This window comes from Homalodisca vitripennis, unplaced genomic scaffold, assembly GCF_021130785.1.
Source record: "Homalodisca vitripennis isolate AUS2020 unplaced genomic scaffold, UT_GWSS_2.1 ScUCBcl_516;HRSCAF=2688, whole genome shotgun sequence".
Lineage (NCBI taxonomy): Eukaryota > Metazoa > Arthropoda > Insecta > Hemiptera > Cicadellidae > Homalodisca > Homalodisca vitripennis.
Genome location: NW_025776643.1, coordinates 100846 through 125134, shown reverse-complemented (window position 1 = coordinate 125134; position 24289 = coordinate 100846). Strand labels below are relative to the sequence as shown.

At 34.5% G+C, this 24289-nt stretch overlaps 2 protein-coding genes across 2 annotated transcripts; both read right to left on the bottom strand.

Moving 5' to 3' along the window:
* Positions 1 to 19333: 19333 nt before the first annotated feature.
* LOC124370812 (ATP-dependent DNA helicase PIF1-like) lies at positions 19334 to 20536 on the bottom strand. The gene has a single exon (XM_046829109.1). It carries the CDS (start codon positions 20534 to 20536, stop codon positions 19334 to 19336), a length of 1203 nt encoding a protein of 400 aa, XP_046685065.1.
* Positions 20537 to 21036: 500 nt separating this feature from the next.
* Positions 21037 to 23822, bottom strand: LOC124370811. Its single transcript, XM_046829107.1, has 4 exons — positions 23638 to 23822; positions 23156 to 23440; positions 22166 to 23006; positions 21037 to 22044 (listed from the first exon to the last, which is right to left on the bottom strand). The coding sequence occupies exons 1-4, from the start codon at positions 23820 to 23822 to the stop codon at positions 21037 to 21039; spliced, it is 2319 nt and encodes a 772-aa protein (XP_046685063.1).
* Between the last annotated feature and the right edge of the window lie 467 nt (positions 23823 to 24289).

Sequence of the window (24289 nt, the reverse complement as noted above, 5' to 3'; positions counted from 1 at the left end):
TAAACTAAAAACACCAACAATCTGACATTTTTCATCGCTTTTTATGCTAAATTTCATTGTTTATTATTTGTTGAAATGTTGAGAAGACAATATCCATACTGGCCAAGGAATATGCATACAGCTAGTTTTTTAACAAGTCTTTGTAAACAACAAGATTTATCGAAGGAATTTATAAGAGATCACGCTTTTGTTCTAGATTGGGATAAATTATATGGAAAAAACATTTACGAAACAGATATATTGTGTGTGTGTGATTCTGACGAAGAAAAGAGAAACGTTTGTCATTCAGCAATTCATTACGATATAATGAAAGACATACAAAATGAATGATTTGTCATAGTAATGTTTCCTTGTTTCTATACACAGCTCAACGATGAGTTTTTTTCCTCTATGCGTCAAGTGTAACCGCAACAAGCGCACGCTGCACATCACTCACGCTGGGTGTGGTCACTCTTTGTTATCAACAGTGTATCTGTAATCAAGTAACTATTTTCATACTGTATATTGTAGTGATGGAAGAGGTTAATGTAATTGAACAAGTGAATACTTTGAAACGGTACTATAGGGAGTGTGTTTAAGGTTTTGTTACAAATTGAACAAAGTGGAATTGATAATATTAAGCAGAAGTATGATAGTGGTAATTTAGTGCTTTCAAAACGTCCAAAATATAGCGTTGAATCGCTGCTGAAAGAAAAAACGTCTAAAGCCAAGGATCCATCAAAGTTACATAGCTACCTTGTAAGTCTTTTAGTTAACTCATTAACAGTAAATGAAGAGCCACTTCCACTACAATCAGATCAGACTGCTGTTTATAACTTCCTCACTAAATGTAGTGATAAGCTTAAAATAAGCAACGCAAAACATTTTAACATGTATGCTGTTTATGGCCATTATCTCTGCATTTACAAAAGTTTTTTTGAAGCTGAATACAGGGATGAGACATGGAAAAGGCATTTGAAAATTAATTTTAATATAAGTGATGGTTATGCAAGCAATCTTATAAGTGTTGGAAAACTTATAAACAAATACCCAAAACTTCAAAACTTATCAATATCAGTACACAAATTTCTACAGATCAAGAAAGAAATAAACACTATGTTGGGAAGGAATGAAGAATACAGATTGTTTTGGAAAGATCAACAGTCCACAGTGGTGTCACCGATGTCGTCAGAACAAAGAGAAGAAATGAATATGTATTAATCACTACGCCTGCATCATATCTGTAACACTTCCGCCAGTGATACCAAACAATGACCTTGCTTTGCGCACGCCGTGTGGGGTACAAGGACAGTAGTGACACCAAACAATGACCTTGCTTTGCACACGCCGTGTGTGGTACAAATACGATGTGAATACGTCTTTAAAAACGATACTTATGTTTCATCTTTAATTAATAAAAAACAACTTCTTGAAATATCTTCAATGTATTTTATTTATTCAATCCTTGTAATAACTTTTTAAGTTAACGTTTAAAAATTATTTGTTAATAGAAAACAAGAACATATTAAAAGTCTTTTGTTATTGAATTTCTCTAATATCGTTCTTAATCACATCATAGGCTAAAAATTTCTCAGAAACCACAACCACATAACATGTCGAGTTTGTAACAGCTTTTTGAAAATCCATGTTGATAATTATATCGTTCTTTGAACCAGAAATATTTGTCATACTCTTTGTTGTATCAATGACATAAATAGGTCTATTCGCTAAAAATTCTTTAGGATTGTAATACATTTCCTTATTATTACAGTAAACTTTCTTAAAATCTTGATACATCTGATACATGATTCTGAAAAGACCTCCTGAAATGTTTAAATTTTGTAATTCATCTGGATAATAAGAACCGTTCAATTTTACTCTGATATTTTTTACATCCAAACTATCAAACTTTGAAGGATTTTTTTCTTGATTATTCTGTCTATCTGTTTGAAAACCTATGATAACGAACTTGGGATTGAAGATATTTCTATAAATATTTGTAATATCGAACGAATAAGTTGTTCCGGAAATACCTTTTTGTTTCAATACATTGCCAATCTAGAAAATTAAACATAATGTTTTGACTTTTTGTAATTTCATCAATCAACCTAATTTTACTCGTGGTTTTATAATCAATCATTGGAACTCTAATAAAAAAATCTGTAATTGTTATTTTTCCATCAACAGGCATAACATTTCCAGTTGCAGTCTTCAGAATCACATCATCGTCTTCTGCTCTTATAAAACTTAGATAAAATCCTCCTTTATAGATCGGAATAGTAACATTTTCAAAAAATCCTAATCCAAAATGAGATAAATTTCCAGCTGCTTCAAAAACACCACATTTAAAATCTGATTCAAAGCCATTAGAAGTTTGAGAAATAACATCACTTTTTGAATACGAAATAGTTCCTTTAATTGTGCTTAATTGGCCACAGTTTTCGACTTCTTCTATCAATTTATTGTGTTTTCTTACTTCAATCTTAGAAAATAAAAACGGTATAAAATTATCGATTAATCTAACATTCTCAGTTCCAAGATATGCTTGACCATCTTGTTTTGTTAAAGTTCCAGAAATATAAAACTGGAAGTTAGACGAGCAAAAGTTATCTCCAAAATCAATATTAAACTCAGTTCTTTTATTCGGTTCATTCAAATGTTGTTTACTAATTGGATAGAAATTTTTTAAACTCCGCCCTTTCAATATCACTAGCATATTTTCTGTAGTCCGCCATTTAATAAGAGAAAATTTAGAAATTTTAAACATCATGTATAAGAAAGATATCATTTTTTCATCGATCTAATGTACGTTTTTATAAGAAAAGATATAAATTTTAGTAAAATAATTAAAAAGATTAGAGTCATTTTTAATTATCTACTTCGTCATATTCGGGATTCTCTTCCTTAAATTTTGCGATCTCGGTCACATATTTCAATAAAATTTGCACAGGATAGTAACCGCTATCTATAATATTGTTCCAATCAACTGTATCTTTATTTTCATCCAAAAATTTTACACTCAAGTGTTGATAGAGACAAAGAACAGACATATGATCTTTTAATTGATAATGTATATTTTCTTGAATGAACTCTGGGGACAGATTTTGATATTTAGCAATGTTATACCAATTTAATTTGTTTACGTATAATTTCATCATATCTTCGGATAATTCATATTTTTGAGAAATATCATCCCAATGTTCTTTTTTCAAATCTCTTTCGTGTTGCATTATAAAAAGATCGAAAGCACTGTAATGTCCCGCCATCTCTATTTATTAGCAAAAAATTTCAAATCAAGTTTTTATAAATTGGCTCTTTCTTGAGTTACATTCAGCACATTTTCCAGAAATTCTCTTAACTGCATTGATGTTTGCATAGTATTTTATATCATTTGTTGCAGTTTTTTTCTTTACATCTCACACAATATATGAGCGCCTTTATTTAGGGAAAATTTAAAATGAATCATCATAACCGCCTAATCTATTAAATCTGTTATCAATGTTTTCAAAAGATTTATTAACATCTTCTTTAAATTTATTAAAGTTTTCTTCTAGTTTATTTACTTTATCGAGATATAAAGAGTATTGATCATCTATTCTTTTAAGTAATTCATTATTATGTGTTACTTTCTCATTGAAACGTGTACCAAAATTTTCAAAAAAGTTTACTTTCTCATTGAAATGTGTATCAAAATTTTCCAGAATTTTTGTAACTACTTCACTAACTAATTCATTAACATTATTTTTATATGTATTAAAGTTTTCTTCTAGTTTATTTACTTTATCAAGTAATTCACCAACATCGTCTACTGATCTTTTACTTCTTTCATCAAGTTTTTCATAGACTTCTGTTGTAAAATCTTTAACATGCTGTTTTATGATTCTCATAATTTTGTTTTAGTTCATTAAACATTTTAATAGGATCTTCTAATTGAATCATTACAACAACATCAAATGGATTAATTCCTTTACTAACACTGCTAATTCTTTTTCCTTTAAAATCTAAGGCATTTTTAACATTCGGATCATGTAAATCAACAATATCGATGTTTTCTGATAATTTTAGAGGTTTTAAAATTTGTTCTTTAACAACAACATCATGTTTGTCAATACCAGGTCGAACACCGACAATTCTTTTCTTATTAGCCAAACTAACATAATTCTTTTCAACTTTGATCGCTTCAGTAATTTTATCAGCTTTTTCGATATGAGACATTAAATTGGTAAATCATTTTTTTACACCATCATCAACTTCTTTTTCCAATGTTTTTATTTTATCAGAAACTTCATTTGAACTCATGAAATTTGCAAGTTTGTTATCATATTCTGCTTTAAAATCTTCAATCTCGATAGCAAACATATCTGAATCTGGAAGGGTTTGTAATAAATTTTCTAACTTGTTATCAAACTCATTTCTCAAACTATCAAAATTGAAACTATTATCTACATTTTGAATAATTTGTGTACCAAATACGTCAAAAATATTTTGTGAATCCATATTTATTAAGCAATAATTTGTTAACAACTTCTTTAAAATCTTTACCATTACTCAGTTCATTCAAAACAAAAACACATAAATGACCACAAATTGGGGGATCTTTATAGTCTTGAATCTGAGAATCATTGTAGTAGACGCTTGATTTTTTTAAATATTGGATCAATTCTCTCGGTGGTTTTGTCCTCAATTCTTCCATACGAATCAAAATAATATGCATTCTTATCATTTTTATAATAACAAATCCAATGTGTTCCACTTCCCATAATCGAGTCTAAATTCACAATTCCACATTCAAATTTCTTAACTTTTTCAGGTAATGTATCTCTCATGAAGATTCCTCTTAAAATGTTTAATATTTTTGCAGATTTCTTCCAATTCCCCGAATGTTAAAGGTTTAAATTTTTTTTTCAATGTTTGATTTCACGTAATTCAAAGTTTTCTCATCTAATCCAGATCCTGTAACATCTTCCAACTCTTTATCTAACCAATTTAAAATGTTTCGAACAATAGGAATCACATCTTTTTTAACGATTGGAGCAGCTTTACGAACATAAGGAACAACATTTTTAACAACTGGAATATTTTCTCCAAAATCTAATAAATCTTTCAAAAGTCCACCATTTTTGAGTTCTTTCAACTGATTATAAGAAAATTCTATTCTGGTTCCTTTATTGTTTTTCTTATGTTTTTTCGAGTTTATTGTATTGTCTATTTGTTAAAAATATCTTATCTTCGCCATTTTTTAGTTGATCTATTTTAAATTGAATACTAACGGGTATTTTCTTCTTAAAAGCGGATTTTATTTTTTCTTTCTGATTTTTGCTGAAATTTATGTTCACCTCCATTTATATAGTTAAAATTTCAAGTTCTCTTCGATTCCCATTCCTAGTTTTCTCTTCAAAAACATTGCTCCAGCTGTTGGAAGCGCAACAAATCTTTCACCTAAACTAGCATCTTTTGATAAAAATCTATCCATTGCCTTATCTTGCAAAACTTTATCTGCGATATGTCTGGAATTTGTGTCTCTATGTTTTGCATAAAAAATATCGTGTTCCATAGCAGCTTGATCTAATTTATTTATACCAGTATCTCCTCTTTTTAGTCTTTTTTTCGAGTTTTGTGCCGGGCCCCAGATACTGATAAGTTGGTACGTGTAATTCAAAAGGTAAATTGTTGATAAAATCATTCAAAAGTCCGCTACCTTCAATCATAGATGAACTTATTGCCGGCAAAAACCCGTTTTAAATATTTAATTCCATCAGGTTTTTCAATCATTTCATCAAGTTTGTTCGAAATAAAATCTTTAATCGCTTTCTTTTCGTTCAAAAAATTGTTGTTTCCAGCCTTTTCTTGAGCATAAATATAATTTATAATTCCATCGAGTTTTGTCAAATCGTCGATATATCTGTACTCAATCTTATTATCATTGTATTTTCTTACACCTAATCCTTCGATTCGTTTTTCCCAAATTGGTTTAATTAATTTAATATATTTTTTACCTCTACTTGACTTAGGCTTCTTAGTAGATGGATCATTATTTTTGTAAATTGAGTCAGATTCCCATAAAATTTCTGTATACTTTTTCAAATCTTCTTCAGAATATAAATTATCTTTTGGAGCGTCATAGTCTGTTAATAATCTCCATAAACCTTGAGTTCCTTCATATGTTTTTTCATTAATAATGATATCATTATGTTCAAAATTCACGGGCAAATTTCCAATCATAAAACTTTTCTTTTTTTTATCCCAATACAAACCAAATTTATCATCTTTTACTCTAGGAAGGAATTTTTTAACCAATTTTAACCAATTATTATATCCGTTGTTCCAGGACTTATTGGTTCAACTATGGTAGAGTCTTCAATGATTCTAGGTCTAAATGGTGTTGAAGATGGTAATTTTGGCAATTCAAACTCTTCTACTTCAGATTCTGGAATCGAAATATCGGCAAATTGTCGTACAACTGGAACCAAATTCATTAAATTTTGATTATCGCTTAAAACATTTTTCAATTTTGCCCTCAACATTTTTTATTGCAGAAGTTACAGGTTGATTAATTTTTTGAATAAGTTCTTGTTCTTCTTCATCCATTCGAATCTGTTCTTTAAATTCTTTGATTAATTTCTTTTCGATTTGATCAAGTTTTTTCGCTTCTTCAGAAGTTACGTTCGCCATTTATTTAGGAAAATTTTGAAACGTGGAACGTAAAAACTTGAACGTGGAACGTAAAAACGTGAACGTGGAACGTAAAAACGTGAACGTGGAACGTAAAAACGTGAACGTGGAACGTAAAACGTGAACGAGAACGTGAACACGAAACGTGGAACGTGAACACGAAAACGTGAAAACGTGAACACGAAACGTGAAACGTGAACACGAACGTGAAACATGAACGTGAACAGATTTACCGTTTTTCTGTTATTTTCATAATGTAAATAAAAATTAAAGATAGTTGTAACAAATATTTTATCAAGTAGATTTGTCAGACCACTGAGCAGCATTTATGTTAGAAAATTTATTCAAATATTTTTCCATTTTCAGGCTTCAAAGTTAGATTAATAGTTAAAAATCCATAGTCTTCTTTCCAAATTTTATCACATAATTCATTAAAGTGGTTAAAACTCATATCAGATCCCACATAATTGTTGTAAATTTTTCTCGAATAGTGATCATCTTGCTTAAAAACACACAACATATTCAAATTATTTCTAATAACTTGTTTATCAACCTTTGAAAAGCATTGGGAAAAGATAGATACAGGATATATTTTTGTGACGAGACATTACGAAATATTCCTTGATAACGTCTTGATTTTCTAAAATACAATCATCAAAAACGATTAAAGAATTCGGTTTACATTCGCTTAATAGAACTATGTCCTCGGAAGCATTATAAAAATATGATATTTTCTTACTTAAGTTCTTCTCAATATTTTCAAATCTTTCTTGTAATTTTTTATATGCGTCTTGTTCTAAAGATTTACTAAAAACATACAAATTGGAATAAGGAATCAACCTATTGTAGATAAAATTCAATAATAAAGTTGTTTTTTCCACATCCACTTGAACCAACAATTAACAATCTGATTGGTTGATCTTTCTTATTTTCTTCAAACGTTTGAAGTTTTATCTGATCTTTTTGCTTTAAAAATTTCTCCATTTAAATAGCGAAAATGAAGCTGTTCAAGTTGACTTCAGAAAGCTCTCAATTATTTTTAAACTTGGAACATCCTATACACTTAGAGGAAGAATCAAATTATTTTATCGGTTTAAGTAAGCGGCTTTTATTCTGATAATTTTGTAATAAATATTAGTGAAAGTTCTCCTTATTGTATAGGATTTAGTGAGAAGAACGTAACAAAATATTATGGTTTTAAACAAAGGATATTATACTTTCGATCAAATAAAAAATTCCCTTAAAAATTATCTGAAAACATTCAAACAATCAGATAAATCTTTAAACTTTGACGAAAACAAGTTTGAAATGCAAAAAAATTATCTCTAATAAAATTCAAATAAAATCACCAGTAAGAATAATGTTTTCAGCAATTATTGTAGATTTATTAGGGTTTGTTCAAGAAACTATTGAGCCAAATCAGGTATATTTAGGAAATAAAACGCCAAAATTTAGACCGTTTGATGTAATTTGAAGTACATTGTAATCTCGTTGAACCTAGTTTTGAAAATCATACCGAACATTTACACAAAGAATCTGAAATTTTGTACACTTTTTTCCCAAATGTTGCTTATGGATCAAAAATCAGTGAAAAACCAAATGAAATCGATTATATTCCTATTAGAAAAAATATTACAAGAATTCAAAAAATCGTTCTGACTATTCAAGACTCTGAAGGAAATCTATTGAAAAATGAGAGTAAAACAACAATTTATTTAAGATTGCAAGTAACTAGTTAAATTTCTTTTTATCTAAATGGAGTCAGTTGTAGACCTACTCAATAATCAACTTACATTCAATAATAAAGACATTGTAACGATTGTTGACGAAAATAATGAGATCTGGTTTAAGGCTAAAGATGTTGCAGAAGTATTAGAATATGAAAATACGAGACAAGCTATCATAAATAATGTCGATAATGACGATAAAACAACTTTTGAATGTATAAATTACAGGAGTCTATCCCATAGACCCCGAGAAAATATTCAAAAACATACTATTTTCGTTAATGAATCTGGTTTATATTCTTTAATTTTGAGATCTAATAAGCCAGAATCGAAATTGTTTAAAAAGTGGGTTACAAAAGAAGTTTTGCCAAGTATTCGTAAATTTGGTGAGTACAAACTTGAAAACAAGATTAAATATTTAGAGGACGAAGTTAAACACTTGCAAATTAAAGATGAAATAAAAACGGAAATAATCGCAAAACAAAGTGTAAAAATTGACTTAATGAAACCAGACCTTGTTTGTAAAGATTTTGCTAAGAAAAAACACCATGTTTTTGTATTAATTAAGAAGAATCACATGTGGGAATATCCTTATTACGTTATCAGAGCTCAAAAGAGAGAAATACCGAAAAGATTGAAAGAACTTGAAATTGATTACCCAGAAATGGAAATTTTATTAAGACAAGGAGATCCAAATAGTATAAATCTCTACAACCAAATGAAAGAATCTTTGAATATTTTATACAACGGAAATCATTTTACTACAAATATGGCAGAAATCTCGACTGATTTATAGAATATCTAAATTACACGATGAAAATGTTAAACTCTCGATTTATTATATTTTGTTTGTAAATGTTTAGCATAACTAGGTAACCATCGTAGAATTTTTTTTTTCATATTCACAAGGCATTTCGTTTTTATAACTTTCGCTGAAAATTTTTTTAGCACAATCTTTGCAAAAAGCATCTTTTCTATCTTTACTATACTGCCAGTTATTAAATTCAGAAATATTTTTAATTTCTTTACAAAAGTAACACTTTTTCTCTTCTAAAGTTAATTTGTTCATTTTAACGTATAATTCCTTACAATAACAGTCTTTTCTATTCTCTTCTTGACACTTTGTACATTTCTTTTGAGACTCCATTTATATAGAAAAAATTATTACACGATGAAAATGTTAAACTCTCGAATTATGATATTTGGTTTGTAAATGTTTAGCATAACTAGGTAACCATTGAAGAATTCTTCCACATTCACAATGAGTCTCTTTCTTTCGACTTTCTCGGAAAAATTCTTCTAGCACATTCCTTACAAAAAGCGTCCTTTCTATCTTTACTATAATGTCGATTATTAAATTCGGAAATATTTTTAATTTCTTTACAAATGTGACACTCTTTTCTCTTCCAAAGTTAATTTTTCCATGTTATCGTACAATTCTTTATGATATTTATTATGACAATCTTTACAATAATGTCCAAATCCGTCTTTTTTAGTTCTATTTTTATAAAATTCTTTAAAACCTTTTATTTCCTTGCACATTGAACATTTCTTTTGGGCCTCCATTTATATAGAAAAAATCTTTGACTTTCTCAATTCATATTCATAAAACTTTCCGGTTATTTCTTCATTATTTAAATCTTTTATACTATAAGTTACAGGATCTGTGTTATTAATTTGATAAATCACAAAAATTTCTCTTGACCAATTGTTCCTATATTTGTTCGAAAATGTTTGTTTTTTACTAACAATTCTTACATGATCATTGACTTTAAATTTAGTTTTCGTGTGAATTTCAGGTGGAACATACTTGAAAACGGTCTCTAATAACTCCTTTTCTGCATCCTTATCTACATCTTTGGGCTTCATTTTGATTGTGCTGTGAACCGTATCATTATAATTTGTGACTATTTTTTTAAGAATATCGATCCATTTAAAGTTTTTATTAACCTCAAAAAGAACTTTCATTCTCTCATTTTGAGTTCTGTTATATCTCTCTACGATACTTGATTTCTCTTCGTTTTCAGTATGATAAATCTTAATGTTGTATTTCCTCAAAACTTCGTTAAATTCTTTATTTTTGAACTCTAAACCCTTATCTGTATGAAGTAGGTTTGGAGGTTTGTGATTGATCCTTATGGCATCTTTTACTATATCTTCGAAGGCTTTTGAAACATCTTTACCGTTTTTTCTTTTTGATAGCTCTTGACCAAGCATATTTTGAGAAAGTATCAATAACATTTAACATATACTTGAATCCATCATTTTGATCCGAATAGTTAGACATTATTACTAAATCTGCTGCCCATAAATCGTCAATTCCTAAAGTTATAATTTTTCTCTTTTTAAACTTTTTTTGTACTGGTGCATGAATTTCTCTAGCTTCAATCTCTATTTCTTCTTTATTCTTCAATTCTTTCTTTACTTGTTTTTCATAAGGATTCTTTATAAATTTACTCTTATTTGTCTTACATTTTGAACATTTTGCTGCAATTCTATACAATCCGTTTTGAGTTTGAACAATCTTAGAATCTATATTTTTCGTTTTCTTTTTACACTTGTGACAGTGAATTAAATCATCTTCCATTTACATATCAAAGTTTCCAAGTTTGTTTAACTCTTCTAAAATATCTGTTTTATATCCATACGGTACTGTATCGATCTTATTTTCTAGGACAATTCTCTTATCATCTTTAGCGTTCAGTGCTAACTTGTTTATAGTGACGGTGTACAACTCATGTTTGTAGCTTTTGATTACTGTCATCTCCCTAAATTCTTCTTTATCTTCGAACAAACATTTCTTCAAGTTTTCGATATTTATTGTTTTATTTACAACGCTTCTCTTAATCCCTTTACACCTAACTGGGTTTTTTATCTAGATATTTGTAAGAGTACATCTTAGACCTTAACCACAAAATTCTTCTAAAACTTCGCTATTTAACTCATCTTTGAATTTCCCTATTACCTTCTTATTTTTAGTAGTGAAACATTCGTGATCTTTTGGATAATCACTTGTATCAAAGTCATCTATATTTTCTTTAATAATTTTAAAAGGATCTCGTTTCAATTCTAGGAAATAACTGTCTGTATCCATGTAACACAGATTCAAATCTGGATCAAACTTCTTTAATTTGTTGTAATAAAACTCGTACATTAGCAATTTTGAGAGGTCGAGAAACTGAAAATCCTATGTAAATCGGTTTGTTAAATTTAACCTTTTGTTTGTACATGTGACTCGCTATACAGTTGTCGTCAAAGATGTTAAAGCATTTAAAATTTGTTTTCTTAGCTTGTTTCATTGAAAATTCTTCATTTCCAAGCTTAATATCACATCTGTTTCTCACATTTTCCATAGATTTTCCAAAAACTGAGTTGTTTCATCAGCTTATAAAAGTCCTTTTCAAAGTCGCTTGTAGCTTTGGTTCTCATGTTTGTGTTAAAATCAATGTATTCTTTCATAAAAGGCTTCTGATCGAATGCGATAACTCTATTCACATGTTTTTAACACCATTCCTTGTTCCAGATAGAATTTCAAATTTCTCGAATGAACAACGTATTCAGTTTTATCCAGTAGAGTTGTGCAAAGTTTGTTTTTAAAATGTTCTGGAGCAAGAGGTAAATCCTTGTATGTTCGTGTAAATTTGTTGGATATTCAAGATCGACTTCGAGAATATAGCCATAATCTTCGTCGCCAGTGAGTTTCTAAAATTGTTTCTTGCCACTCTTCTTTTGTATACGTTTTAGGATCCATCCACTTGATATCACTAAACGGCAGTTTTTTGCATTAGGCCACGTATAACATCAACGGTTATTAGCATCAACGTATAACAAATAGTTTTCGGGCTTTGTCTTATCGAAATCTTTCAAATATTTGTTATTTGCTTTCACATATCGCTTAATACATTGAGAAATACCTCCACGAATACCTTTTTCAATCATTAAATACATATCGTAATCGTGTATAAGTTGAAGCTCGATTTTAGTTAATTTTAACATAGCATCCCATGCGAGACTGGGAGCTGTTAGATAATGTGCCGGATCAAGTTTATAGCAATTTAAGCAAATATTTCTGAAATTTTCGAATATATCAGCAAGCAATAAAACATCTTGAATGTTGTACAAATCAGAGTAATTCCCTAGATTTTTCTCTTTTAATTTGTTCCATACATTTAAGTAGTGTTGATAATCTTTCTCAGATATGCTCTCGTCTGTCAAAAGTGAATAGAAATCTTGAATTCTCAATTCTTCTGTGTAATCAAGTTTTTCAATATTATCGATAAATTCATAGGGAAATATTCCTTTTCCAGACAATATTTTAAAAATCTCGTCGTCGTCATTTGGCTGTCTTTCTATAATTTCATTCAATCCATGCTGTATAAAATGATTTGTATGTTTGAAGTCTTCTTTCTTTAAATTTTTTCGCTAATTTTTCAATAGACGAGGCCATGAATCTAAATGTGTCCACGAAAGAGAATTTTTTGAACTTTCTAGGTTTTGTCACCATCAAACTCATACCCGTATCCAGAATTTACAGAATAATTTATATATCGTTCATCGGTGTTTGCAATCAAATCAACATTACCGTACTGTTTTTGCCAATTCTTTTATGTACAAATGAGTATCGTAATTTGACATATTATGACAGAAAACTGGAATATTTTGTGGAAATTTCAAATTCAGATTACAACATGAATGAGCTGCGCCTCGAAACTTTCCAGTCAAATGACAATGATCTCTTACTTTATTATAACTCTTATCTTTCCAACTATCAGGAGTAAAACCATACTGAATTGACTCAACATCATAAGCAGACCATTCGCAAATATGACAAACGTTTTGCATTTTGGTATGAAATTTCTTCTTCTTCAGTCAATTTCATAGGTTTTTTGTTCTTAGAATTATATTTTGTAGCTATGTATTTCGATAATTTATTGAGTTCTTCAAACAATTTTGCAGGAACATTTGGCAAATCTTCTTCATTTTTTTGCTCGATAACATATCGGCTTGTACATACGATTGGTCACATTCGACACTAAATATAGAGTAAAAACCATAAGGAATGTGCTTCTGAATCTTGGTTGTAGTCGATCTTTGTGGATTGTTCTTGCATGTCGGAATTTTTTCTAATATGCTCTCAAAATCCATATAAATGACGTAAGGATGGCTAAACTTCTTTTGATAATTAGTAAATGATGTTGTTTTGACCTGGAAATGGCATAATTGGTTTTACAAACTTCATGTTGCTTGCAAATTTCTAAATGATCTGTTAAATCTCCAGATTTGTAGAAATGGCTTAAACATCTTCTACAAAGAAATTTCCTTTCTTTATGTTTAGATAACTGTGAACTCACTAATCTATTTAGATCGGTTATCAAAACATAATGAGATTTATCTTCTTGTTTTTACATACAATAAATCAACTTCTAACTCGGCGTCATACATTTCTGAAATTTGCAACGGAACAATGTTAAATTTCTCATCATAACTGTAGATATTTATTGACATTTTCGGATACTTATACTTGGAATTGTAACTTCGTTTTTCAAATAATTGTATATCTTTTAAAGACATTGGATACTCAAAGCCCGAAAAATATCTCGTCATTTACAAATTTCTCGTATTGCTTTGCTCTATCAGCATTCTTTTCGGGTTTTCCAATAGCACATCGGATAGAATAAACAAAACAGAAATCATCTTTATTTTTGATATTTACACAAGCTTTCTTTACCTTTGATCTCTTGTGGTAAATCGATATATGATCCTGTGCCTGCGCGTTATCATAAATTCGTGTTTATTAAGGCTCAAAACTAATTGTTTACAACTTTTGAATGTCCATCCAGAACCTCTATTTGGATGATTTGTCTGTTCTCGATGTGTTAATTTATTAAATTGCTTAGTAATAAAGTCGTTTACGTCAAAGATTTCATCTGCTTTTATAGTAAAGTACATTGGACACGTTTGTGTTTCACCGTTCACTAAAGTTCTTTCGTATTCACATTCCAAAGAGAGATATCCTTTCATATTTTTAAAACATTTTCTTGAAATTTTTCGATTAAACTTTTAATTTCTGGCCTCATAATTGATAGATATTTGTAAATTGACATGGAATTATCGTTCAAATTTGTTAAAATGTATTGCTTGAAAAGACCGTGTATTGAGGATAAAACTTCAACGTCTATGATATTTTCAGGTTTTTCGTTAAGAGTTTTGTCAATTTCTTCGATCATTTCAGACTTAGTTTTATCGTTTGTTTCAATGGACAATTTTTCAGCGATTGATTGAATTTTTTCATCATTAAATAGATTGAGATCTTTTTTATCTTCCTTAAAGTTTTTCTTTAATTCACGCAATTTTTCTATATTGTACATCTTTTCATGATCGACAATTTGATTTTCTTTAGCCCAAGTCCTCAAATAATTCAATTCTTTCTCATAAATGCCTTTGTTTTTTAGATGAATTTTAGAATTATAATGTCTATCATAATGGTGTTCAAAAATGTCTTTTTTGCAGTATGGACATGACACCTTTTTCCTCTCCATTTAAATAGGGAAAATTTGAGTGAGTCAAGTTTCACTATTTAGTAAAATATCTTTTTATTAAGGAAAAGTTATAAACTTTTAAGCTTAAAGTTGGCAATAATTTTAGATAATTCAGTAGATAATCAAGGTTTTTTAAGGTCCCTACACACTAGTATTAGAGTTTTTTTGAAAAATCTTGAAAATCTACTGAATTATCTAAAATTATTGCCAACTTTAAGCTTAAAAGTTTATAACTTTTCCTTAATAAAAAGATATTTTACTAAATAGTGAAACTTGACACACTCAAATTTTTTCCTATGCAAATGGAGCTACTAAAGGAATTAAATGAAGTTGGTGAGCTAAGATTTAAAGAATATAAGAAGTTGAATGAATTAAAAGAAAATAAGAAATACAAAATTTTGAATCTGGAGAAAATGAAAGATAAATTCGGGTTTACAATAATTGCCGAGTTGGAAGATTATAAAGTACACTTACCGAACAGACTTTTGAATGTTTTGGATGAAAAAAAGATTAAAGAATTGAATAAACATGATAAATTACACTTGGTTGTTACTGGAAAGAAGACTATTAAAGATAAAGACTGTGTTACCGTCAATTTTGTAGAGTAGAAGATTTTTCGTTTATTCGAGACATTTCAAATAGATTGATTTGACAGCTCAAGTAAGTAGAAGCAAACAGCTATAGATTCGGTAATTTTTCATTCGTGAGTTACAGATTCGTTTATTGTCCTTTAAACAGTATTTTTCATTGATTTACCGTCTGTACCCCATATTCATATCTACTTATACACACATATATATATATATATATATATATATATATATATATATATATATATATATATATATATCTGTATATTATGTGTGGTTGAGTGGTAGAGAGAGCTAAATAGCCCTAACTCCGCCTCTCGAATAAAGGCATATTTCATTTCAACCTCAAGAACTAAGTTTTATGTTACTGGAAAGAAGACTATTAAAGATAAAGACTGTGTTACCGTCAATTTTGTAGAGTAGAAGATTTTTCGTTTATTCGAGACATTTCAAATAGATTGATTTGACAGCTCAAGTAAGTAGAAGCAAACAGCTATAGATTCGGTAATTTTTCATTCGTGAGTTACAGATTCGTTTATTGTCCTTTAAACAGTATTTTTCATTGATTTACCGTCTGTACCCCATATTCATATCTACTTATACACACATATATATATATATATATATATATATATATATATATATATATATATCTGTATATTATGTGTGGTTGAGTGGTAGAGAGAGCTAAATAGCCCTAACTCCGCCTCTCGAATAAAGGCATATTTCATTTCAACCTCAAGAACTAAGTTTTATGTTACCAAAAAATTTTCAAATACAGCCGAACTATTGTGAAAGTCGTTTAAAATAAATCATAGCCAAATGCATCTTGATTTAGCTTTGATGTAACATTAACAAAAAAATCATTAAAACAATTAGCAACAAAAACCTCATTGCCTGCCACCTATACATCTTTACCATTACACTGTATATTAGTAAATTTCACTGTATCTTTTTTCATTATATTTTTCACAATTTTCCAGTAATATCTAGTGTTTCCATAATTATTTTCTATTAGCGATGAATAGGAGTTAGTTAACATTTTTTTATTGTACTGTTTACTAGTTTGGACATCTCATGATACTGGGATTTTAAATTTATATTCATTTTGTTAGTAATATACAATTTACTCGCCTTCGGCTCGCTGGGGGCTACGCCCCCAGGCCCCCATTTGGGTGTTGGCTAAATTCGGGGATAAGCGTAGTTCGGTGTTTGGTTAAATTCAGACGTGAAGTTTCCAAATTTTATGTATCCGTTCTCGAGAATCTTACGGGTCGTAATGCTTCGCTAACGCTCAGCCAAAAGATGTGTGGTGTATAATATTAATCAATTGATGTGGTAGAAGAGTTAAGTTATGTGTTCGTGAAATTTGGAGACAAGAAGAATTTGGTTTTAACCAAAGTCAGAGGACGTATGTATAACCATAGTTTAATTTTCCGGATTTACCCAAACTTTTGACTTTGAGAGCGTTTTACGGCTTAACCGTTAGAGATACGAGAAAAAGTGACTGGACCTTTCTTGTCGGAAATTTAATTTTATCTTTCGATTCTGGTGTCCGATTTTAGCTACGACGTCTGGTTTAGCCAGTACGGAGCTGTGGAGAAAGGACTGCACTGGTGGGCTATTGTGAATTGTTTAGTGTAAATATAACAAAAACCCAACCGTGAGTCATTATTTTTAAGTTGTTTAGGGGGTTTTAATCTGCTCAGAGGTTTATATTGTCGTGCCAGGAAATTCCCGGGGGGGGGGAGAATAATGTTAAAGGGGGCTAAGACATCAGGGGGTTTAATTTACTCATGAGAAGATTATCTGGTCTTATCAGAAGATTCCGGGGTAGGGGGGTTGTTTGGGTGTTGGGAAAATTCGGGGATAAGCGGTATTCAGGAGTTCATCTACTAGGAAATTCCCTGGGGGGGGTTAATGTTACTGGGGGTTAAGACATCAGGGGGTTATCAGGTTATACCAGGAACTTCTCAAGGGGGTTAAGAGATTTGGTGATTGTTAGAATTCTGACATGAAGTCATGCCAATAAATTCCCTAGGGGGGGTTAATGTTACCAGGGTGGTTAACACATCAGGGGATTAATTTACTCATGAGGTTATCTGGTCATACTAGGAAATCCTCGGAGGGGGGTTAAAGTTACCGGGGGTTAATGACACACTTGTGCCTATTTTAGAGGGTGTCGTGTCTGTAAACAAAATAAAAATTTGTTCTGTCCCTATCTACTATTGACGCATAGCTAACGCTCAGCCAACTTATTATGTGGGGTTGTATTCACTCGTTAACCTAGCAAAGCCTGAATCCTGATTGAATTATACAAATATTAGCCACATATAATATATATTTAAAAACTCCAAAAATTTCCAATTCACGACAAATATTTTGTTATTTATCGCGTTTTTCAGGCTTATTAAAGGACATACAGCAAAAAGTTATTAGACTTTTTTTTGTAGAACACGTCGTTTTCTAAAACTTATTAAATGGATGTTTTGAGCTACGACCAACCGTTTAGCCGTTATCAAGCCCGGAATGTAAATTTGTAGGCGAAAATTTCCAAATATTTTCACTTAATAGCATTTTGCGGACAAACCAATGGAGATAGAGTAAAATGTCATTTGAACTTTTTTGTAGATCACACTATTTACTAAATCTAACCTTTGATTTATTTTGACCTCCGACCAATGGTTTCGCCGCTATCGAGCCCGAAAACAAAAGTTTCACGTAAAAGTTACAAAAAAATTGCACATAATCACGTTTTTCGGCCACACCAATGGAGATAGGGCAAAAAGTCACTTGACCTTTTCTGTAGATAACGCAATTTGCTAATTTGATGGGTCAATCAGATTTGAGCTACGACCAACGGTTCGGCTGAAATGAGTAAAAGTAAGTTGGCTGTTTGTCGGTTAACCTACGCTCAGGCATTGAGGTTAGCGTATTCAGTCTCGCCACAGGGATGCACAAAACGCAGAGACCATGTATATGTACACATTTATAACAACAAGTAGCTTATTAAATCAGCTTTGGTTTTAAGTGCAATAGTTAGTTATGTTTATGGCATAACTTATGGTTGAATGCAATGGTAGAACAGGTTGTTAAATTGTTAAAGTATTGATTAAATATGTCAGATGGTTGATGGCATGAAAACACGATGACTTAGACAATGTTAATGAATGGTGAATTGACTTTGAGGTAAAAGAATTGGGTTTATTTTTTAGGATGAAAAGAATATTGCTGTTTAATTAATTTGTCATTATTCGTTTTAAGCAAAAGAGATGGTTGATTTTGTGTGTGTTGAATATGAATAGTGGTTTAAAAATATAGAATAAAAATGTGTTTGGAATTTTGAAAAGAACAGAAAATCAGTTGTTTGCCCGTCGGTTTACCAACGCTCAGATATTGAGGTTGGCGTATCCAGTCTCGCCACGGGGAGGCCGGCAAACTTAGAGACCATATCTATTTACATATTTACACAAAACGGGGAGTTTTATTCTGGCAGATCCCCTTGCCTACTGCTAATAAAGTCATCAGGGAGTTTTGGTAAAGCAGTTCCCTTTGCCTACTGCTAATGAAATCATCAGGGAGTTTTGGTAAAGCAGTTCCCTTTGCCTACTGCTAATGAAATCATCAGGGAGTTTTGGTAAAGCAGTTCCCTTTGCCTACTGCTAATGAAATCATCAGGGAGTTTTGGTGAAGCAGTCCCCTTTGCCTACTGCTAATGAAATCATCAGGGAGTTTTGGTAAAGCAGTTCCCTTTGCCTACTGCTAGGTCAAATCACGACGGGGAGTTTTTTTTAAGTGGCAGATCCCCTAGCCTACTGCCGAAGACTTAATCAGTGTTTAGAAGGAGCTCGTCATATACAATATTCTTTGCATAGGCGACTCCTTCTACTATTCTGTCGTCTGGTACAAGAACGACGATGTCGTCTGGACGTCTCACTCTGCTCAACAGGACGTAGAGCTGGCCATGAGTGAAGCAGTCCGTTCTCAGGTCGACTCCGACGTACTCAATTGTCTGGCCTTGGCTCTTGTGACCAGTCATGCAGTACGCCAACATGAGGGGGAACTGACGGCGACAAACCCGGAGCGGCGATCCTTCGGCAAACGCGAACCTGAACGTAATCCGGGGAATTCCGATAGGTTGCGTGTTGCCGATAAGTCTGACGGTGATCAGTCGGCTGCTGATCGCCGTCACAATGACTTTGGTGCCGTTCACGAGTCCATCACCGATATTTAAGTTTCTCATGATTAAGCATACGGAGCCGACCTTGAGACGCAGGACGTGATCTGGCACTCCTTTGCCAGTGGCCTGGTTGAGGAGATTTACGTCCACATCCAGCCCGTCGTCGTCTTCTCTGTCCACGGTGTCCGCGCTTCTCAACTCATGAATGCGCCCGTCCATGAGGTCTAGGATGCGACCGTTGATCTCCTTGACGTTCACATTCAGAGTTGAGAGTATTGCCCGTCTCGCACAAAGATCAGGATCTCGCAGAACACCAGGAGGAAACACATCCGTTATTAAGTCCGCGAGAGAAGTGAGGCATCTCACCCCAGTGAGGGGAATGAGAGACTCTCTCTCGCGGCCTTCTCCAAAAAGTAAAGGATTTATTGTTCCATTGCCTACTCCAAGGAGGAAGTTGGAGTAGTCAATGGAACCACTAGTTCTCTGGGGTGTCGTCAGGGAAAATAGTGTGAACAGTCGCCACAGATGTGACGCCCGAAGTGACACGCACGCGACATCAGCTGGTGTGCGAGCCTTCTCAACGACGGGCGCAATCTGACGGAAGTCCCCGGAGCAGATGAAGATCTTATTCCCGAATGGCACACTACTATTCATGAGATCCCGGAGGGATCTGTCGATCATCTCGAAGATGTAGCGGTGTGCCATCGGGGCCTCATCAAACACAATGAGCTGTGCTGCTCTGATGAGTTCTGCTCGCTGGGACCCGTTGGTGATGTTCCACACACCTGTGCCGTGACCTAGGTCTAGAGGGAGTCGGAACATGCTATGTGCTGTTGTTCCTCCAGCCATGTTCCTTGCAGCAATCCCTGAGCTAGCCACGGCGAGTGCAACCTGTCGACAACCACGGACATACGCAAGGATGACACGAATCAGAGAGGTCTTCCCATAACCCCCGGGACCGTCCAGAAATATGATTCTAGAAGTGCGTCGGTCACGGGGGTTGAGGAGCAGAGAGCGAACGTACTCAAACACACGGACGGCGCTGGTCTGGGGAGAGTTTGGGCACCCAGTCCTCAACGATGGTTCGCTGGAGGTTCTCGCCGTAGTTGAGTAGCTCTCTACCTAACTCAGTCGTGTCATCCTCGACGTAGGGGAGTCCATGATCTTTCAAGCACGATCCCTGCTGGCGGAGGCTCCGATCGATGTCTATCAAGGTAAGTTTCACCGCCAGTTCAGGGTCGAGAGGGTTCCTTTCTAAGTGATCCTCGCTAAGGTGGTTCTTGAAAGACTCCCACAGAAGAGCAGCGGGAGCTCCCATGTTGCAGAGGATCACGAAGAAGGAACGGAGCCTAGGTCCAGTCATAAACGTAGATGCCTCGCGCAGCGCGTGATTGTATTCTTCTTCGTCTTCCACCAGGCCGCCGAGATTGCGGGCTACGTCCTGAAACGTCCTGAAACGTCCGGCAACCAGGACCGCCACGAGCCAGAAGATCAACGTAACCACGGCAAGGTGTAGACATAAGTAGAATACGAAGGTAGTATTGTTCTCCTCGGTTGGGAGAGACCCACATCAACCTACATACCTTCTCACCACGCTGGCGAGTCGTTACAAAGTGATGGCCATCGGGGTGTTCGTACAATTCCGCAGTACGTGGGCGCTTAGTGTGCACCATGAACTTCTCGTAAAATGTCTGGTACGTGACATTGTCAAAAGTTTCATGGTGCGGGCGATTGAAGTAGACCATAAGCTTGGAGCTTGCTTGAGTGACTGCATCAGAGAGCTGTCTCGGCCGAAAGACAACACTTTGTTTTCCCTCTAAATGCACGGGAAGACACTCAACGGTGGGCTCGAGCTTTGACACAGGAAAGTCGAGAAGACGCCAGCATGCGTCGCTGGCACCCACCATTCTCTTCGTCACGTAATGCTCGACCTCATCCTCTTGTTTCCCCAGGGGAGTGACGGTTACGTTCTGGAGAGAACCGCCTTTCATGAGGTACTTAAAGAGGTACTTGATTACGCGACGAGTAGAAGCAAGCTCCAAGTTTATGTGCGCCTCGTATTTGAGCAGTAATGCGGAATTGTACGGAACGACCCAGCCATCATGCACTTTGATCTGTCTCCTCCGTGATGTGATAAAGCCTTCGTTTGTGTAGTCTCGTTTGTATTGGACGAACCCCCTCTCGTCCACGTGGGTGGTTTGGCAGGCAGGCTTGGGGTAGAACTTGTTGCAGTGCCCCTTTGCAGAGTCCCAGCACAGGAAGTCGGTGCGGTGGTCAGTACCACATGGACCATGAATCATGTGTTTCAGCACCAACTTCCTGAGTCTTTCCAGCGGCTTCCTCCTCCGAAGGGATGTCTGCGCGTATTACGGAGTCAATGTCACGTGCCTGTACCGGTCCATCGCCGTCAATTTTAAACACAATGTGGGCATGAGGAAGACCCCTCATTTGCATTTCAATGACATAGACGATGTAAACCGGACGGCTAAACATTGCTCCGCTGCGCAGATCTCGGAGGAGTTCGCCAAGTTTAATCTGGAAGATTCTGCAGGCTGTTGAGGGGTCACTGCGCCCGCTGTTGTGAGGGCAGGCCTTCTTGTTTTCCTCCCAAGTAGCACTGAAGGTGAACGTCAGGAAAAACGTAGGTGAACCCAGACGAGACACAAGGCCCATTGCGTTCTCGTAATGTACCTTCATGTATCTGGGTCCACCGGTAAACGAACTTGGGAGGTAAACTTTTCCAGCCTGCACCCCACCCTCACCCAAGACTGTTTCATCGCGGGTGATGTCGCCTAAAACCTGCCCACCAGCTTGCCTACCCCGTTGAGCTTCAAGGAGCTCGTCCAGTGGTCCTATCCTCAAGGAATTTTGAGCAGCAGAACGCGTTTGGGAGAAACGAATAAATCTTAGACGCTCCTCCTCGTACCTCGCGAACATCTCGACCTGCCATGCTTGAGACAGCCTGCCGAAATGCGAGAAACGGGGATCGGAGAGGAGGAGACATCTAGAGTAATTGTATTGTGAAAGTTTCCCCCCGTGGTTGTCTAAGCGCCCAATATGCCACCCTAAATTACCTTGAGGATAGAGCAACGGATATTGGAAAGGCTCCATTAAGGGGCTAAAGAGGTCAACGGAAGACAGACGCCTATCACTCTTCTTCCAGATGGTCAATTTTCTTGGATCAGTTATGGTGTCTTCATTGCTCAATACAGCGTGCACTTCAATGCCTGTTTGCCTATCTCCAAGAACAGGGCCATGGGTAGATCTGCTGGTCACTTCAAATTCCAAATGAGCGTTGACTGAAGGCTCATCACTCAATCTACGGAAATCATTGATGAAAGGATTACAGGAAAGAAGATATGTATTAATTTCATCAATGACTTCTGAGTTCAAATGATCTATCTACCCATGGCAATGTTTTTGCGCTCCTCGCCATCATCTATGTACAGGCGGCACCGGTTCACAAACTGGACATCACCTCCCTTGGTCCTAAACTTTTGACCTGGAGCGTCCAGACTGTGAACCTGGTGGTACATCTTACCTTCGATCTTAAAGAAGGCGAGGCCTGAAGGATGACGGTACCCCCCAGTCACCTCGAGAGCGCAGAAGGCAAACAAGTCATTGTAGGCACGGGCTCGTTCGATGAACAGACGGTTAGAATAGAAACTGGCGTCCAGAGGAGGTAAATTATGGACTTTATAAGATCCCTCACCGCAACACCATTTCTTCCTATCCTTCTCTTCATCGAACAGCCTTGCATGACAATGAGGACACTTTGAAATGTTTTCGTCCCATAAACTTATTTTTTATAGTTTGTAAGAATTAATACAGACTAAATTATCTATTTTCCAATACGCCATTGGGCCATGTTCAACTACACGTCGTGCTAGTATGTTGGAAATGTGCCTTAATTCTGTCAATTTAGGATTTTTTATTCGAAATATTTGTACTTTTTGTAAATTTGTGTCAGGATGTTTTTCTGTATAACGCTGAACAGCACCCCTGTGAACTTCAGGATGCTGCTCAGTGTAACGCTGGACAGCATCTCGGTGGACCTGAGGGTGCTGCTCAGTGTAACGTTGAACAGCATCTCGGTTGACTTGAGGGTGCTGCTCAGTGTAACGATGAACAGCATCCCTGTTGACTTGAGGATGCTGTTCAGTATATCTTTTCACTGCGTCCCTGTTGACTTGAGGATTGTTTGAGGAGTACTTTTTCTTTGAATTTTTTATCTGCTCCTCCTTAGTGGTTGAAAGAGTTTTAGGGCGGCCACGTTTCACTTTTTTAGGTCTAACCCGGCCCCTTTTTAACTGGAGCACAGACGGACATGGTACTTATTTCTAATGGCGGTAAAGATTCGACAATGCTTAAACAAGTAGAATTAGGATCTTTGATTATTGGCTCAGGAGGAGAGGACACTGATAGCGTAGGGAACATATCCAGTCTACCCGTGCGCAGCATTTCAGCCAAATGGGGGCGCATTGATGGTATATCATAGCGCAGTTTGGCTGGGTCCCGGCCAAGGGCAAGTGAAGTAGCATTAGCAATGGCGAATACGCCGCAGTCAAAACCGTTTTCTTGCCTTTGGACGGGAATAAATGC